Source organism: Mus pahari, chromosome 2 (genome assembly GCF_900095145.1).
Source record: "Mus pahari chromosome 2, PAHARI_EIJ_v1.1, whole genome shotgun sequence".
NCBI classification, from domain to species: Eukaryota; Metazoa; Chordata; class Mammalia; order Rodentia; family Muridae; genus Mus; species Mus pahari.
In genome coordinates, this window is record NC_034591.1 from 109,808,382 (window position 1) to 109,827,732 (window position 19,351).

Consider the following 19,351-nt stretch of genomic DNA (forward strand, 5'->3'; position numbering starts at 1 on the left):
CAAACACAGAAGTGGATGCTCACAGTCAGCTATTGGATGGAATACAGGGCCCCCAATGGAGGAGCTAGAGAAAGTACCCAAGGAGCTGAAGGGGGCTGCAACCCTGTAGGTAGAACAACAATATGAACTAACCAGTACCCCCTGAGCTCGTGTCTCTAGCTGCATATGTAGCAGAAGATGGCCTAATCGGCCATCATTGGGAAGAGAGGCCCCTTGGTCTTGCAAACTTTATATGACCCAGCACAGGGGAATGGCAGGGCCAAGAAGTGGGAGTGGGTGGGTAGGGGAACAGGGGCGGGGGGAGGGTATAGGGAACTTTCGGGATAGCATTTGAAATATAAATAAAGAAAATATCTAATAAAAAAAGAAAGAAAACAACAAAACCTCGAACCCCCATGGAGAGTCCACTAAAGTGCCCTGCTTCTAGAGTGCAGGTGCAGAAAGAGTTAAGTGAGGGGCAGGACCTTACATGGGGCATAAAGCTCCAGTCTGTGTGAGTGGGAACCCACATGGTTTAATCATTCTTCAAGGGCCCTCGGTGCGCTGACTTCAAATAATAATGGGTCCTGAGATACTCTCAGGATTATGTTCCCAGTCTTTGTAACTAACTATAATCTGTGTTAAAAAACAAAAACAACAAAAAAGGAAAAAAAAACAAAAAACAAAAAACCCCCCAAACCAGGAAGGAGAACAAAAGCACCACGTTCCCCACGGTCTAGCGACACATGCAATGTACAGGCAACCGACCGGTGCAAAACACAAGGGTACGAGAGACTTTGGGGTGGAGTTTTGGGGCAGAAGACCTATTTTCGGCTGTCTGAACCTTTATGAAAGATGTTTCTGTGAGAGTAGTTTATGGACATTCATGCCATAAGATATTTCCAAAAACAAGTTATTTAGGTTAAACATGGCATACGATATCCACATCTGGAATTTTCTCCACACAAATAAGCAGAGACATCTTTCATGAAGGAAAATAGTTTATATCTGTTTAATTACTCTCGTGTGTGTGTGTGTGTGTGTGTGTGTGTGTGTGTGTGTGTGTGAAGTTATGGGTTCTTTGCCCATTTAAGAGAAAGGGTGGGGACTAAACACTCCTGGGAAGTACAACAGAACAGAGGGACTGTACACGAGAGCTTTCTGTACAAGGAGAGAAGTGTGTGTCCTGAGTAAAAAACTCAGGGAATCCACAATGGTGGCTCTGGGCTAGGATGGTCCTGGCTGTTCTGTGTAGGTTTTGTCTGTGTGAGTTACTGCCCTAGGCATGTTATAGAGATGAACTCCATTATTCCTCACAGAGACCACTTATGATAGGAACTATTAATTTCAGTTCATAGGTAGACAACTGAAGGGTGCTTGAAATAACTCAAGAAGATATTTCCAGAACATCTACTTAGAAAACATAGGGAAGATACTTGGCAGTATAGGCAGAAGCAAGAACTTTTTGAGGAAGGTTCAATAGTTCAGGAAACAAACCCAGGGACTGACAAATGGAATCACATGAAATTCAAACATTTCTGCACGGCAAAGAAGAGCACACAGCAGAAAGAAGAGCCAGTTAAGAGAACACGTGGGCAGACACACACACACACACACACACACACACACACACACACATGCATGTGCACACATGCAAACACAGGCTTGCCCACCCCCATGGGAGTGACACAGGAAAAAAGAGAAAGGAGAGAGAGAGAGAGAGAGCTAGGTGTGATTATATGATTATATGACATAAAACCGAACCACAAGAGGGCTGTGTGGTAGTTTAAATGAACAATGTCCTTCATTCTCCACAAGCTCCGGTATTTGAATGGTTGGTCCCCAGATGGTGGTGATGGGGGGGGGGCGCGTGCACCTCACCATATATCCACACCCGTACACAGAAATAAATAGTTTAAAAATAAATCAATCTTAATAATATAGTCTACTTAACACACCACATCCACAGCATAGCCAGAGTATTACCATTGTAACATGCAGCCTTAGCCACGTCCAAGATCAGTTGGGGATCCCAGAGGACAGAGACGTCTGGGCAGTTTGCAAAGTAAATGCAGGGGGCAGTGGGATCCGGGCGTTCAGATGGGCTCAGCATTCGAAAGGACCACGTTCAAAAGTCATCCACTCCTCATCTTCTCTGTGTGATCTTGCACCCACACCACTTTCTCCTTACCTATGAAATGGAAACGCCAGCCACTCTGTTCTGGGACGCTGGCCAGTCTTAAGTGACTGATGATGGACTGGATGTTGAAACAGGAACTGTACCTGACAAGGGCTCTAGAGGAACCGCTGCCGCCACTTTCCATAGAAGAGGGCTGCCTCGGGGCTGCAGGAACCAGGCAGCCCCTGAGCTTGGTGCCTCCTGACACTTCAGTGCAGTTCGTGGGTGGCCTCGGATGCCTGTGGGGGAACCAGGTTTCCTTCCCAGAACTGAGATTAAAGAGCTTGTTGCACTGGAGCGCTTTAAAAACTCGGACCACTTCCCAGAGAGCATTCCTTGGGAATACGATTGGTACAGTAGGAGCCTCCCAGGGATGCCTTTGTATAATAGTGCTTGCAACAGAAACTCCTTCCCATCCCAAGGTGCCTGCCTGTTCCACTGGGCATGGAAAAGAGTGGCTTGGAAGTCGCTTCCTGTATTTTGATGACAATCAGAACTGTATAGCCATAGAACACTTTCCCCAGTGCCTTGGCCTGGTCTGTTTTTCTTTTTTTCCTGTGTGTGTGTGTGTGTGTGTGTGTGTGTGTGTGTGTGTGTGTATGATGCGTGTGTATTATGTGTGTTTGTGTGTATTCACTTGTGCATACAGCTGCACATATACATATGTTTGTGTATGTGTTGAGAGCAGAGGGCAGTAGAACACTTCTTGAATACTATCTTTAAGAGGTCATCTTCAATCTTGTTTTCTCATTGAATCTGGAGCCTACCAAATTGTCCCCATCTCCCAATTCTGGGGTTACACATACAGGCTACTGAGACTGGCTTTTTAGAGAGAATGCTGGGGATTGGAGCTCACATAGGTAGGCACACTTGTTTTTGCGAGCACTCACTGACCAAGCCTTCCCCCAAACACCCAGACCCTATGCTGTTATTCTTGAGTTATAGTTCATATATATTCAGCTCTTGCTTAGATATTTTAATCTCTTAAATGAACTAAAGGGTGGAAAAATTCCTCTGTGGGCTTGAAGCAGTCTCTTGAACAATCTTACAAGTTATTTTTAATTATCCTCACACTTACATTCAAACTCCAGTTGGCTCATGACTTTCAACGTTCCCTTTCTGGGCACTACCCAGAGGCAGCTTTCCCTTGTGCCGCATCCCAGAAAGGGTACAGGCCTGAAAATGAGGCCTATCTTGAGGATCTAAAGCGGACATCATCTTGCCTATGGTATCCTGGCCTTGACCCTCTCAGCATAGAAATGAGAAGTGGAACACACGCCTTTGTGGTAGATAAAAGTGGACAGAGGTAAATGAATCCTTAGCTTCAAAGTCAGTGAAATACAAGGGTCTTTCTTGGCCACGGTCAATCAGAGACTGTATGATGAGTTAAATGTAGTTTGGCACCATGCGTCAGAGACTTGTCTGGTTTGACTGTAAGGTGGTCAGATCTTCAAGGTTCTTAGGCCACTCAATAGGAATTCTGATTTTTTTTATAAGACCTAAGCCAGTTCTCACCAGAGTGATTTTAAGCCCTGACTTACTCTACAGCTTCTGGTCTAGTGATCTGACCTCTGTCTCCCACTTTCTCTCCTGTCGTGGTGACAGTTTCTGTTGGGTCCTCACCACAGGCCTAACTAGTGGCTTCCCAAATTATAGCCTATTTCCTGCTCCTGCTATCCACATGTAGCCATTTTCTTTTTCTTTTTATCCAATTTTTATTAGGTATTTACTTCATTTACATTTTAAATGCTATCCCCAAAGTCCCCTATACCCTCCCGCCCCAGCTCCCCTACCCACCCACTCCCCCTTCTTGGCCCTGGCGTTCCTCTGTGCTGGGGTATATGAAGTTTGCAAGACCAAAGGGCCTCTCTTCCCAATGATGGCTGACTAGACCATCTTCTGCTACATATGCAGCTAGAGACACGAGCTCTGGGGGTGCTGGTTAGTTCATATTGTTATTCCACCTATATGCACAGGGCCATTTCTTTATAGTAACGAAAACTAGACTCACAGAGAAGATGTGGAGGAAACCAACCATCAGCAAGGTAGGACGGAATAATTGCAAAGAAGAGACCAACATAAAGAGATGGTGTTTAGCTAATGTTAAGTATACTGAAGAAGATACAGTGATGTTTTATTTTGTTTTTGGTTTTTTTTTTTTGACCTTCTAACACATAGGATAGTTTTAAAAAAATCACTTCCATTAGTATCTAATATGACATCAGATGTGAGGATGAGTTTGAATGAGAGAAAATAGTGTACATGGGAAGAACTGCAGAACCCAGAGTAGGAACTTTCAGGAGTGATGGAGTTATGTTTGTTTTTCCTCCTCCCTAAACAGCCCTGTGCTTGGGTGGGGCTCACTCCCTCTGCACAGGTCTGTCTCCTTGCTTCCCTGGCTCCTTTGATCTTCCTATGTGCACACCTGTTCAAAGGTACAGAACAGCACCCTTGGGTGTGCAGCTGATGTCACCCACATTCCGAGCACACAGCACAGCGGATGAACCCTAAAACTGTGCTGCTGGATGCCAACCAGAAATAAAGTCACCAGCACACCCATCCTGTAGTGGAAACTGCTTTTGCCTAACGAACCCTAAATTTGCCTCTCTTGTCCCATTCCTCTCCACCTGTTCCTGACAAGCCCCTGCCTTCGGCTGCCATGGGGGTTCATGAAAAGGTGGACACTGAAGCAAGTGCATGGACCGCTGTCACTGAAAGGGAGAAGCTGTCTGTGAAGCAGGCGTCTGCAAATGACGGGACTTTCGGAAGAGACAAGCCTTAGCCCAGGAGTCAATATTCACAGAGGCTGTGTCTGACAAGGGTCCCCGTATCCAGAATGTAGAAAGAGCTCTTAACCTTTAATAGTGAGGGGGAAAAAGCACTCCTGTTTTTTAAAAAATGGACAAAATGTATAAGTAGTTATTTCACCAAAGATACACAAATGTCAAACAACCCCAAGCACAGATACTCAGTATCAGTAGCCATGAGGGAATGCAAATTATAACTACAGAAAGACTCTGTTCTAGTCTACTAGATTAGCAAAATTAAAAATAAAAATACACAAAATAGCAAGTCCTCATTAAGGACCCAGAAAACAAACTTTCACACCCTACTGCAAAAATGACACAGAGTTTAGTAAATTGGTAGTTTCTTACAAATTATAGACACATTTATCATATAAGCCAGCCTCTTCAAGGCAGTCATACAACGGAAATGAAAACTATATTCATACAGAGATCTGTGTCCAAATATTTAGAATGACTTTATTTACAACAGAAAACAAACAAACAAACCCAGTGTTCACCAATTGTACGATGGATGAGTGTTACATCCATAAAATGGAATGGTGTTCCATAGTAAACAGAACGACTGTGTGGGTAGATGGCCCGTAAAGGCAGCAGAGTGGGTGAATCTCAAACGCAATGCACTTGCTGATCCTGTTTATAGAGTATTACAGTTAAAAGAGAGCCTAATACTGTGATATCATAATAGTTGCCCAAACTCACACAACTGTATGCTGAGACGATGACTCTTCGAGCAGGTAAGTTTTACCTTAAAATGAAACAGAAGCACTGACACTGGGAACCCAAGAGGAAAATAAAAAGATCTTTAAGAGTCAGAACAGAAAACATGCTAAGCCTATGCTGAAATCAGGTTGAACCTTCTCCAGACACAAGCTGCATTTTTCACCGTTCTCTTTTAATATCACGGAGAACAGGCAAAAAAGTGGAAAGACACACCCAACTCAGCTTTCACTTGGGTGTGTTCTCTCCTGAAATCGACTCAGCATCTCCCTACCTCCCTCTCTGTGGTACTTTCTATTTATCAAGGATTTGCATTCAAACAGAACACTCACACAGACATCTGGCCCAAACATCATAAAAAGAGAAGAGGGAAAATCTGCCTGCAAATGATTCACCCAGAATGACTACAATATCAACTCGGCAATGGTCTGATTATCCTAAAGAACCAAAACTTGGAGGATACAAAGTTAATTTAAATCTCTGGGTAGGATAAACAGTCTTTCATTAAGCCACTTGTCTAATCACCTCATATAAAGAAACCCAAGAGACACTGCAAGGTCTTCCTTTGGAAATAGCCCATCCTGGATAAGGGCTAATCCTCATATTAACTCCCAGGAGTTCCTGCTCCCACCAGCAGAAGCCCTCTGACAATTCTCAGGGTCCTTTATGCATCCACACCCACTCTCAGTGGCTTCTGGGAGCACGAACACATTAGCAAGCAGCTACATTACCAGGCCCTTAGCAGCAGGAAGTGATTTCTGAAGTATAGCAGGAGCTCGCAAGATCCTGCAGTAAGGGAATTGCACCTCCCAACTCTCTCTGGGTTCAGAAACTCAAACTGCTCTAAGTAAGGCACAGAAGAGGAAAGTCCTTCTCACATCAGTGAGAAATGACACCTCCTCAGGTCCAAGTCTATCTTGCCACTTTACATTTCCATCTTCAAACTAGTTCTGGGAAATCCCAGGTGAGGGGGCCACCCTGAGCAGCATAGAAGACAGTAGAAAGAAGTGCTGTGAATGTGAACTGTCTCTATTGGGAGGAAAACTCCAAGAGACAGCAAAATAAGCAAAGCATACATACACCACCACCACCACCACCACCACCACCACCACCACCACCACCACCACCTTCTAAAACAAAGCAAAGCAAAACAAAACAAAACAACAACAACCCCAGCCCAATGCTAGGGAGATGGCTCTGTAGGTAAAAGTCTTAGCATGCAAATGTGAAGATATATCAGATCCCTAATACCCTTGTAGATGCCGGATGGGCATGAAGGCCTGTCTGTAACTCCAGCATTTGGGAGGTAGAGATCCCAGGGCAAGCTTGGTAGCTAGATTAGATGGACAGAGTTGGTGAGCTCCAGCTAGTGAGCAATCCTGCCTTTATAAATTAAATGGAGACTGATTGAGGAAGACACCTGACACAAACCTCTGGGTTGTCTGCACAAGAGCACACATGTACCCAGGCACCCACATAGGTGAACACATACACATATATACATGCAAAACACACGCACCACCACCACCAACAACAACAATATCAAAAATGCCCAACCACACTGCCTTTTGTGCTTCACCAAATCCCTCCAAAACTCAGAGGCTTCGTGTGATACCTGCTCTATGGTTGAGGGCTAGTTCTGTCCTCAAATTATTGTAGCAGCAACTTGACCCGGATGAAGCCCAGACTAGAACAAGTAGACAGAAAAACAAACAGACAAACAAACCTGGCCGGGCTGAGCAAATCTAAAACGACATGGCAATTTTAACGTCAGCAACGATAACAACGCAAGTGCTTTTGAAGATGCAAGCATCCCACACAGTGCACAGACTTTGTGGAGATCCCGGTCTAACCAGACAGAAAGGAATTGGGAGACGAGGAGGAACGGTTCAATGTAGGTGCTATTCAGGTGCTGTGGGGGGGGAATCACTGCTGATTCTGCTTACCCCAGGAAATGTATTTCAGCTACTTAGAATATTTCCCTTAGTTGTCCAGACACACAATTAGAGATGGAAAGTCATGAGTCTTCAGTTCACTTTAAAACATCCCAGGGAAAAGCGAACCAACAGGAAGTAGGTGGGAAATCCTTGGTCACTATAAAATACAGATGGTGTGGTCATTTTGCTCTCACCTTTACTTTATGTACACTTGAATATGTTCATGATATAATGTGTTGTGTTTTAAAAAACAAACAAGAAGATGGTGTCAGATGTGTTGGGACACACCTATAATCTTAGCACTTTGGAAGCTAAGAGTGAAGGGTCAAACTGGAGTCCAGCCTAGGTGAGATAGTGATACCGTGAGAACAAACAAAAGAAGACATCATTCATTCCTACATCCTAAGTCCTCACTCTCAATCATTCATTCCTACATCCTAAGTCTTCACTCTGAATCATTCGTTCCTACATTCAAAGTCCCCACCCTGGGACTTACGCTGAGTTCCACACAATAATCCAAGGGTATCCTTGATTGGAAGTTGCCTGTCCTTATTTCACTAGAGATGAAAAGGGAGAGACGAAAGGGGGCTGCAGGAAATGTGTACTCAAGGAGAGTCAGGTTGGCTTGAGCCTAAGAAACTAATTAGCCCACCATGAACCACCATTGACCAGGCACTGGCCAGCTGCCTTGGGATTTCTCATGGAAAGTCCCCTTAGGGATTCTTGAATATCACCTTTCACTGCCCTGGGGATGCTAGCGTCATCAGTAGATTGATGCTAAATTATTCCTGGGATCCCAGAAGTTTATCTGTAACAAGCAGACACTCCAACAAGGTGCATGGTAGAGTTGCAAAGCCACTGGGTGTCATTACAGTCTCAGTGAGAAGTCGGAGCATGGAATGCCTCATAATCAAACCAGACTCCAGGCAGACCAGTTGACAATCTGTCCAGGAACTGTAATTCCTATGAATGCCATTGAATCCACAAAGGAGCAGGCCCAGAAAGTCTTCTAACTAGACCAGATCTAAATGCTATGAAAATGCTATGCTTATGAGTTATTACGACCTTGGTTCGCTCTACTTTATGAACTCCTGTGTTTCAGTTTTCTCACCAACGAACGGAAGGTGTTTGAAGAATTAAAATATATAATCCAGAGGAGTAGCTCCCAAGGTCCCACCTCCACCTGGGGGTTGGTACTCAGTTAATGGTTGGTAGAGCTGAGAGAGAGAAACATTTACTTCAATAGAGGACCCACTGATAAGGTGCTCATTCTCCTGTAAACCGTCATTCACTTACCCTCCGTAAGCAACACTAATAAAACTCACTGGGTCATTACAAAATGGAGTAGGGGGCATGCAAGCAGAAACTGGGAAAAGGAAAGGGATCAGTGGGAGAGAGAGGGACAACAGAAGGTAAGGGGGAGATGACTATCGTTGTATTATAGGCTATACCAATTTCTACTATATATAATTAACATATAACAGTCAAAAAGAAAAGAAGAGAAAAACCTTGTATATTCTATGTAAAGTCTTAGAAACATAGAAGATGCATGCTTACCACAAGCCATAGGAAATTTGCTTGATAATTAGACATTAGATGCAAACCAAAAAAAACCCTGATACTCTGAAAATTTAAATCAGAAAGGATTTACCACTCGGGTATGATGGCACCCACCTGCAATCTCAGCCATGAGAGGCGGAGGAAGGAGGACCAGAAGCTCAAGGTGAAGCTAGGCTATGTAGGAACAACGTATCTCACCAAAGTGGGGACAAAAAAGCATTTTCTAGAAGGCAGCTTTTATGTGAGTTTTCAGTGAAGTCTGGCCCCTAGTACAGAAGAAAGTAAACTTGTTTGTATAGGGTGGAGCTGTACACCCACTTCCTACCACCAGTGTGGCTTTGCTAAGCTGCTCAACTGAGCTGTGCTTTTATCTCAGTCGTTGAATAAGGATGATATAACTTCCTATGATGGTGATGAGAGTATTGATATGATAATATGGGGCAAACCGATCTCTGTGCATACAAGAAGCCCATATGATGGCCTGCACTGCGTTGATCCCCAGTCTTTATGTTTTATATAAGCTTTTTGTTTTGGACAATGTACCCTGAGGTTCATGTGGCCAGTAGACTGTAGGTTGGACACACTTGCTAAATTCTGTGAAAAGTACTATAGAATAATAGCAAAAGAATAAACAAAACAAAAAGTGTAAACTTAAAAAGCAAAGATTGCTGACTATGTTCTTTAAAACAAGAAATAATCACTTCCCACACATTTGTGTCTGCTAAAGATTTGTTTTACTTGCGCATACCATTATAATTATATTATTATAAAATTATGTTAATTATAAATATACAGTTATTGATAAACTACTATTAATGTGGCCCATTGTCCTGTGCCCCAGGATATAGCACACACACAAAAAAATCATAAGCACAGATAAACTTTGTCCTTTTTAAAAGCTGGGGCTTTTTTCGTGCATCTAGCTCATCATCTGCTTCTTTGCCCCTGGACTTCCCAGTATGCTAAATCTACATCCTCATTTGTAATGGCTGCACAGGAATCCTTCTTTCATTAGCACAGTATTGTATTCATCTGTCTTCCTCCTGGGGGCACTTGTTTCTAGTTCTTTCCTACAATAAGCAGCATTGAAACAGTTCAGAGACTCTGTCACACAACTGTCCAACTGCTTCTTTAGGTGTGGCACTGGTGAGCCAGGGAGAACCTAATGCTAAAGGCTGGCCTTGGTGCAATGGAGGCTAAAAGAGAAACTTTAGTAACAGAAAAGAGTATCTTGTAGGTTCAGGCAAACAGCCTCTCCCTGTCATTCACCTACCAGCGAGTCTGATTGATTAGTTCATTGATGAGAGCTAATCCTCTTGTGAAAGGTTCAGGGTCAGACAGAAACAGAACTTGGGGATGGGGAATTGGCAAAATGTTAGCTGAGTTCTGTTCCTGAACCCACGATCCGCTCCGTGTGCCAGCTTGTAATTTCAGCACTGGGAAGACAGAGATGCAGGATTCTGGAGGCTTCTTGTCAGCCTGTCTAGCCAAGTTAACAAGCTCCAGGTTTACTGAGAGATCCCATGTCATAAGGAAAGCAGTGGAGGAAAGCACCTGATGTCAAACTCTAGCCTCATGCACTTGCACACAACTGCACGCACCCCAAACATACACATAAACAGAGAGAGAGGCAGAGAAACAGGACTTATGTTTTTACCTGGAAGCAAGCAATGGAAATAACAATAGCCCTTCCGAGGGTTCCTCCAGCCTGTCACTGGGGTCCCTGAAAAGCAGGTGGATAGAGAGATCGGTGAACCTGTCTCTGCTCTCTCAATGACATGGCACCGGAAGACGACACCCTACTCTCCATGGTGAATCTCAATGAATTCACAAACAGAATGAAAAGAGAAAACATGTCGATACATACGAACAAAGTCTACATTCAATGGCCGTGTCAGAAAGGGCAGACACTAGGGCAAGAGCTTTCCTTCAGCGAGATACTACACTGGGTGTAACAGCTTTGGGCAAGTTCCATAATCCATTAACAATGTGCTTACTTAAAAACCTACATTACATCTGGGCTTGGCGTTTCCAGTTCCCCTTCCATCACCACAATGTTACCTTGCCTCTTTTCATGACCTTTCTTTTTTTAATTTTTCTTCCTTTTGCTCTTTTTTTCTTTTTCATCTTCCATCCTATGGATACATACTATCTGCTAAACCCTGTCTTGGACCCTTCATTATTTCATGATCAGTCTGCATACACCTCACAGCAAATTCATGTTATTTTTATTTGGCATTCTATAATATGATTCAGGTCACATGAAGGAGATGGTTTGTAGTTTTCTCATCAGGACATCAATAAGTTACTCAATAAGTACTTGATGGCTCAGTAAGTAAATGTATACAAAGCTATACCTTCCCTTGTAAGCACATGGTTCTAGCACATTAGACTCCTCCACACATTTTTAATACACTATCTCAGACTCTGTTCTGAGAATGAGACCAACATCAAGAATAAGAAATGAGCAAGGCTTACATCCCATCCGTGTGCAGCAGGACAAGAGGAAGAGTAGCCTGCCCTGCTGAGAATCCAATAATCCAGCAACTAAAGGATGATGCCCGGCTCTGTGTAGGGCTTCCAGAGGCTGCTCCCAGACTTGGGCAAGAAAAAGTTCCATCGGGTGTTGAATGGGCAGGATTATCACTCCTTAAAATTAGCACCTAAGTCCACAGCCCACACTCTCATTTCCTCTTCCATATACAACTAGAGTATTGAACTAGACTTTACTACTGAAGATTCCAGTTCAAATAGTCTACTTCCCTACCAGAAAAGACCAGAAGGAATTGGCATGAGAAAATGAAGTACTGAAGGTACAAACTACACATGTCAGAGAGTGACAAATGCCTTCCATTCAGCTTTAGCAGTGACACTCAGATTTACCTGAATATCGCCATTGCCTGGACATTAGTAAAACTGTCAATATGACTCCATCCCATTTGCCTGAGACATGTGGATTGGTTTCTTTGTTTTAAGGTAATCTGCATTCGTATTCCCCAGAGGGCAGATCACCAATCCCTACTCAGGATTGGAAGGAGAAATCACTGCAGCTGAGTGGACAGACATGACTAGACATCTCCTTTCCTCTCTGCCAAGAGCAATTGCTTCCCACTCTCTAGGCGAAGACCCGCCTGTCAGTGCCGCTAAGGGTGCTGGAGAATTGTGCCACATTTCAAAGGTTTGGTTTTTTTTTTTTTTTGTTTTTTGTTTTTTTGTTTTTTTTCCAACTGTCCTGATGCTCCTGCATCTAAATTCAAAGAGATACAGAAGCAACTGGGACAGAAAAGCCTAAGAGGCAAAGTCCAACAGCAACCTTTGGCAGAGCCAATCAATACTGCCAGGCTCTCTAGGGGTGTTGACACATACCCTTAATCACAGTGCTCTGCAGGTAGAGAGCTAGATGGATCTCTGTGAGTTCAAAGCCAGCCTGATCTACATAAGTGAATTCCAAGTTATCCAGGGCTATGCAGAAGCCCCTGTCTTAAAACAAAGAACCCCAAACTACCAGGCCTCTTTATGACATAGGGTGAAGGAAGGAAGTGTCCAGCAGATTGGTCACTGGCAAATTAATACCAGAAAGTAAACAAACACTCGGTCTTGGTGATTCGGAAGGCTGCAGCCTCTGACACCAATAACTCAACATAGAGCCTAAGTGACCTTTTCTGTTCTGATGAGCCATTTTCTATTGATCATCTTTAATTTCCTACAGTTAAGCTTTTTCTTTCTTCTCTCTCTTTTTAAACAAGACCTGAAAATGTGTCCTTTAGCCCAGAAAAAACAAAAGTCTATTAACTTGTATCATGTAATCCATTATAACAAAGCCAGACAAAAACTTGCCATTTTTCTTGAATGATACTGTTAAGACTCTCTCTCCCCTGCTTCACTGTCCCACATGCACATCTGCAGAGTTAAAATGGGTGTGAGAGGAGGCAAACACTTGCAGGGCTAGACTCTGGGCTGTCAGTGAGGTCTTGGGCAGGCTACTTCCTAAGTGTGAGCATCTGTTTCCTTACCAGATAGGAGGCAGAAGAGAGTGTGTCTCGCCTTGCTGAGTCTGTAGACGAAGTGGAGGGGAAGAGTGTAGGTCCTGTGCTTTGTACAGTGACTATCCAGAAAAGAGCAAGGATGTCCTAGCTACCTTTTAAAAAGCTATTCTGCAGCCATGTTAGGGAAAAGAACATTAGCATATGGACCACTATTCAGGGCATTAAACATGAGTATCATATCCATGTCTTTTTAACACATTAATTAGACAGAAGGGGAAAAATCATGTATTTTCCTTCTATCCTATGTGTAAAATAGGTTTATAACATATATAAACACATGCAAAACATGTTAATAACATAGATTAAACATGTATAAACATGTTTATAGCATATATAAACATATATAACACATGTTTAAAATGTGTGCTTGCTAATACAGATTTGAGAAATTAAAATAAGCCTGGCTACCATAGTCAAAAAATAAAAATAAGACAAGTCTTAACTATTAAACTAGTTGGCAGCTGGCAGGCTTGTCACAACTCAAGTGCCTGAGACCATTGTTTCTCAGGACAATTAACCAGTGTCAACTTTTGGCTTTTCTTTTTGCCTCTTTTGTTTTTAGACAACATCTCAGTATATAGACCAGGTGGTCCTGGAAGTCACAAAGTAACCCAGGCTGGCCTTGAACTCACAATCCTCCAGGTGTACGCCATATGGCTTCTTCTGCCCGTTAGAGAGACTAAGTGAAGTGATTTCAGTTATATCCCACCTTCCTGTCACCATGGATGCAATGAGCCCAGAGACCCACAGTTCTCCCACTGCCACTGACTACTTTCAGATGAGCAGCAGCTATCCTTAGAAGTAATGCCTGGCGTGGGGATGAGGACTCGAGGCAGCATCACTCTGAGCAGTCCTGCTACAGACAGAGATGAAGCTGACAACTCCTTGGGGGAGCATTTCAAGCCTCTCCAAGGAAGTCTTGCTCTTGTGTGGAGATACCAGAAAACTTTGAATAGCTGCTCACTGTGTTGAGGCAGTTCTTATGAAGAAAGAAAGAAATGGTTCCACAAGCAAGAAGTCAATGTACTTTTAAAAACCACTGTAAGAAAAGCCTTACTACTTAAGAACAACCAACGGTAAGGATGCTACTCAGTGGTAAGCTGTAAGCAGGTGAAAAACAGCCAGGCCTAGGAGACGGAGGGAAATGCTGCAATACCGCAGACTGAAGCCCACAGACACACACCCATTTCCTCAGGTGCTCAGGAAAATACATTCTTAATGATGAACCCGCAGATCAGTCCCCAAATCCGTGTCACTCTGCCCAAAACCGAGTGAAGTTCAGCCCTAGACTTATAGTGTAAGGATGGGACTGAAACCTACTAAGAAGCTCGCAGATCCATTCTTGGATTTCCTAAAAATCACAGGGCATTAGTCAAACCGATAAATACACAGCAGGAGTTGTGAGCTCCATTATAAGATAAAAAACAAATAAAGAAAACCCCTGTGCAGCTTGCATAAGGTATAAAATGTGGCATGAAACCAAAAGTGAAACCAAATGAATAGAGGCAGTGAGGAAAACACACAGGATTGCTCGCTGGAGGGACAGGTTCAGACCCCAGCTTGGTTCTGCGTATCAACAACTTCAACAGAACTGGCGGCTTTGCCCACTGATGGACTGGACTCACTGCTTCCTGAGCTGGAATCCTGACTGTAAATTCTTAGCTGTGCAACCTTGAATAGGTCACTAAACCTCTCAGTAGTTCCAATCTATACAGGGGGCTATACCTACCTTCCTGGGGGAAGCACTAAGCCATATTGTACAGGGTTGTGTCCTGCAAACATGGAGAAAGCCGCTGCCTCCTTGCAGTGTGGCAATGAACCTATGTCAGAACCGCATCTGTATTTAACCAAGAGGCAAATACCTGAGATGGCACAGCCATGCTTTCCTGTGGAGGGCTCCCTCTGACGGGTGCTGTGCCTATAAATAATGTGGGGTTTGTTTTGTTCCTCTTCGTCTTCTTGCTCATCCACAGACTGCAGTGGTTCAATAAAATAATCTCCATCGTGAGACCGGAACATGCCCATCTGTGAAGAGAGAAGAGGTTGATTTACCAAGACTGGACCAACAGAAGGGACAAAAACAACCCAAAGAGTGATTCCAGGGAGGAGCAGGGCAGTTTGCTGGCTCCTCCCTCTGGCGTGGGGGGGTAGGGGGGGAGGAGTGCTGAAACTCTTCTGAGGTAGCCTGAGGCAGGTGGCTCCCCTCCACTCTCTGTCCTAGTCAGAGCTAATACTCAACCTGACCTCACCTGCCTTTCATAGCTAGCTTTTTTCTTGGTGCTTACGTTTCAAATCTCTTAATGCGACAGGCAGCTAAAAGAGATCCCGTGGAGTGTTCGGGCTGCCTGGAAAGTCAGACATCAGGGCACAGCTGAGAGATAAGCCAAAACCCTCTCCCTCACCTTCACCAGGTACACATAGGCCACAATGCCCTAAAGGTAGTGAGGCCTGGAACCCTGGCACAGGGCTCTTCCTGTTCCCTTAAGGCAGAGTGATATCCTGTAAACCAGTGCACCCTGCACCCTGCACCCAGCACCACACCCTCTTGAGCAGCTTCCTTACTTGGAGGTGAAGTCCTTAAAGGGCAGCTGTGAGGGTTAAATGGGATATACTAGTCATCCCATCAGCCAAGTTCGAGAACTTTCTCAGACTCTGAACTGGCCAGTGGGTTTACGAACACCTTGCAAAAGGCCATTCATTCTCCTGGTCCCCTCTTCGAATATCTACAAGGTTTGCAAAGGATTCACAATGCCTCCAACTCTAACCATTTCATATTGTATGAACATTGAAAGTGCCGAGTCTCAGAGGAGACACAAAACTGTTGTCTCTTCACACACTGAAAATAGCCAGAAGCCTTCTCTTATTTCCTGGACACGAGAAAAGACCACCCCTGCACCAGCATCCACCGAGCCGACTAGAGAGCCAGGTCCCTGGCCTGTGCCTCTATCTGCCGAACTGCACCAAAATCTCTGGGGTCAGCTGAAGAACCAGGATTTTAATGCACTCTCCTCCCAGGTGTCTAATCCAAGAAAATGCACACAGAATGACAGGCTTTCCCAAAGGCACTGCTTTCCCAAAGCAAGGAGGAACAAAGCAGCCGGAGAGAAAAGCACTTTTTTTCTGATGAGATTCCGAGTGACACGCTGTATTTCCAGATTCAGAATTGCTAGGCGTGATGTCTAGAACCTGACACGTTTTAACACAACTCTCCTCATGACTCCAGAACATAGACTCAGGCAGAAGTCAGTTGTAGTATAATCAGCGATCGATTGACGGGTCACCAGAGAAGCAGCAGGTTAGCATTCATGGTCACCAAGGTACCTCTGTCAGTAGTCAGTATTCATCTCTGGTATCTCATAAGTACATGGCATGTGAGGCCTACAGGGGACAGGGGACAGTAGAAGGAGCCTGGGAGGCACAGACAGGAAGTGATTTGCTTTTCAGTGGTACAGAGCAGGTTGGGGACCCAGAATCCTGATTTTATTTCAGTGTGTGGGGAAAACAAATCCAGTCATTCTCTTAAGGAGTATAGTTCCAACTTGGTCACTTATCATCTCGAGGCTTGGGAGAGGAAGGCCCAGATATTCTCACAAGCAAAATAGGTAGCTTCGAGGACTGGACCATTGTATCACGGAGCCTCCAGTGACAATAAATGGTAACAATATGGAGACAAAATCAGGTTTGTTGTTGGTTCAGAAATAATCATTGAGGCCCAACTTGTTTTGTGCTGACTCAGGCGACCATCTTTTTAAAATACAGGTATTACATACACTATGTATCCTCTAAACTATAGTATGGGAGAAGGGGAGATAGATTCTCCTGGCAAATGTACACACACACACACACAGAGGAAGAGGAGGAAAGGATGTATATAATATATATACATCCTTTATACTTTATATCCTTTATATCCTTTATACTTTCTCTAAATTCTCTTAATTTCCAGTGAGATATATATATATATATATATATATATATATATATATATATATATATATATATATATTAAGAGAATTTAGAGAAAGTATAAAGCCAACTACTTGAAATACAGAATTTCGGAAGAGAGAACTAAGATGAAATTGGACATAAGCTATGTGTGAGAGTATGTAACGTCAGGCTCTGATTATCAGCTGTGTGTTTCATATTGTTCACTAGGATATAAGGAGGTGTGTATGCTACATGAACAAAGGGTAGCAATGAGACTTTGAAGCCCGCTTATTGACCTTATACTGGTGTGTGGCAGGGGTTGAGAAAGAAAAACTGGGAGAGAAGCAGGGAGATGGAGGTCTTTCCCAGACCGTGGTCCTAAAGAAAGGAAGAAGAAGAAGAAGAAGAAGAAGAAGAAGAAGAAGAAGAAGAAGAAGAAGAAGAAGAAGAAGAAACCAAAACAAAACTGAGGTACAGGCATTCCCTCAGCAGAGGAGAGCAATGTGTGAGATGGGATTCAGAAACACCGCAAACGGGAGAGGTGGGTTGGTGGTGTGGGGCATACAGAGTTGGATCACTCTGTTGAGGGCAGATTTCCTGGAGGCCTTCCTGGGCAAAGTGAGGAACATCATTATACGGCCTACAGAAATGATAAAGAGGAGTCTTGGGAGGAAATAATTCCAGGAGACAAAGAAGGCAGGAAGCTCTGAGCTAGATTAGCGGCTAAATACATAAAAACCGGGTTCGCTTATTTTAAAAATATATGTAGCCCCTTCCTTAGCGGCCCCCCCCCCGCCCAAACACATGTTGCAAGTTACATGCGGTGTTAACTGGGATAGTATACTCCAGAGAGTCTTTTCAGGAGCCCCGTTTTTTCCGTTCTCAAGAAGACCACGTGCACTGTGTTACCATGTAAAACCACCAATGGAAATTAAGGACCTACGCAGAAAAATATTTATACAACTGCTGGGGCTACTCGGATTCCACCGGTGTGTAGGCGGGGAAAGAGGAGGAGTAAAGACTGTTTACCAACGAAATACACAAGCAGCCCTATCTAAGATCCAGAACTTGGGGGTCCCTAACTTTAAATCGTGGGGTGCGCTGATTGTTTGGGATCCGCCTCAAGACTTCAGCCTAGGTCTACCTAGGAGATACCTCTCAAAGACTGGAGCCATTCTCGTGTCCAGGCCCAGGTTTGAGGCCGTGATGACTCAACGCAGCATCCCCTCCCCTTGCTAAACCACGGTCTCCGCCTACCCCCAATCAATCTCAAGGAAGCACTCGGGGCACCAGGATTCCCAGCACTTAGCTGGTGGGCAAAGGGGCTCATCCCCCTCCCCACATCCCACCTTCCCTCCTCCCAGTCTTCAGGAGTGCGGAGCTCCTGCCGGGATCCAAGAGCAGGCTCTTGGTAGTCGAAGAAGGATATAACCTCCAGACCTGGAATTTTAAGACGCAAGAACCAGCCAGCAAATGTGGCAGCCGAGCATGCGAGTGAGTACCCAAGCCCCCATTTAGAAAGACAAGGACGAGGGTGTGTGTGTCAAGGGGAGAGAGTAAATGCGCCAGGGGCACGGACTTTTAATAGCCAATTGTGCGTAAGGCGCGCGGTGCAGTGATCTGGGAGAGCCAGCCGCGGGAAAGTTTCTGCGTCATACGCGCGTGGTAGAAACGCACGTCGCTTGGGAAAGTGAAGGACCACCCTAGTTGGGTCCAGAATTGTACATGACTCTCAACTGTCATAGGAGCCGGGGACCGATACCTTATTAGCCCCAATGGAGGGTAATGAGGGGTAATGAAGGGGTCGGGAAGAAGAGGGGGAGGTGCCAACTTGGATCTCGTACTAAATGCCTACTTGACAGCACCGGGTGGTATCTGTCTTCCCAACCTTCTTAGAGAAACGTGAGCTATACATTTCCATTCCTACATTTTGAAACAGCCACAGGTTTTAGAATAGGGCTTTTCTTAGGGCTACCTCTCCAGGCACTCTCCCATTACTCTAGCGCCTCCAGTCACCACGCCAGCAGGGTGCAGAGTCGGACTGCAGTGCACCACCCCTCCCCCGCCGCCACCTTCCAACCCTAAACACCGCCTTAGAGACAGGCTCCGCCTTCACTCTCGGCTCTCAGAGTATTTGGCCCACCCTTCCTTTCCCGGGACAGGATCGGCTTCCCTGTCAATCTGGTTCAGTTTCAAAAT

The 19,351-nt window shown here is 44.5% G+C and overlaps 1 protein-coding gene and 1 long non-coding RNA gene across 5 annotated transcripts in view; one reads left to right on the forward strand and one right to left on the reverse strand.

Annotated features, from left to right (window-relative positions):
* Adamts9 (ADAM metallopeptidase with thrombospondin type 1 motif 9) overlaps window positions 1-19,351 on the reverse strand; it is a 173,882-nt gene that overhangs the window by 152,516 nt on the left and 2,015 nt on the right. For all 4 annotated transcript variants that reach the window (XM_021190181.2, XM_029534389.1, XM_029534382.1 and 1 more), the window contains exon 3: window positions 15,088-15,250. In XM_021190181.2, the coding sequence (XP_021045840.1) occupies window positions 15,088-15,250 (163 nt within the window). The remainder of the gene's footprint in view (window positions 1-15,087; window positions 15,251-19,351) is intronic.
* The window catches only part of LOC110316098, a 170,973-nt gene continuing 169,848 nt past the window's right edge, over window positions 18,227-19,351 (forward strand). Inside the window, exon 1 of the long non-coding RNA XR_003843040.1 lies at window positions 18,227-18,646. This is a non-coding gene — a long non-coding RNA (uncharacterized LOC110316098). The remainder of the gene's footprint in view (window positions 18,647-19,351) is intronic.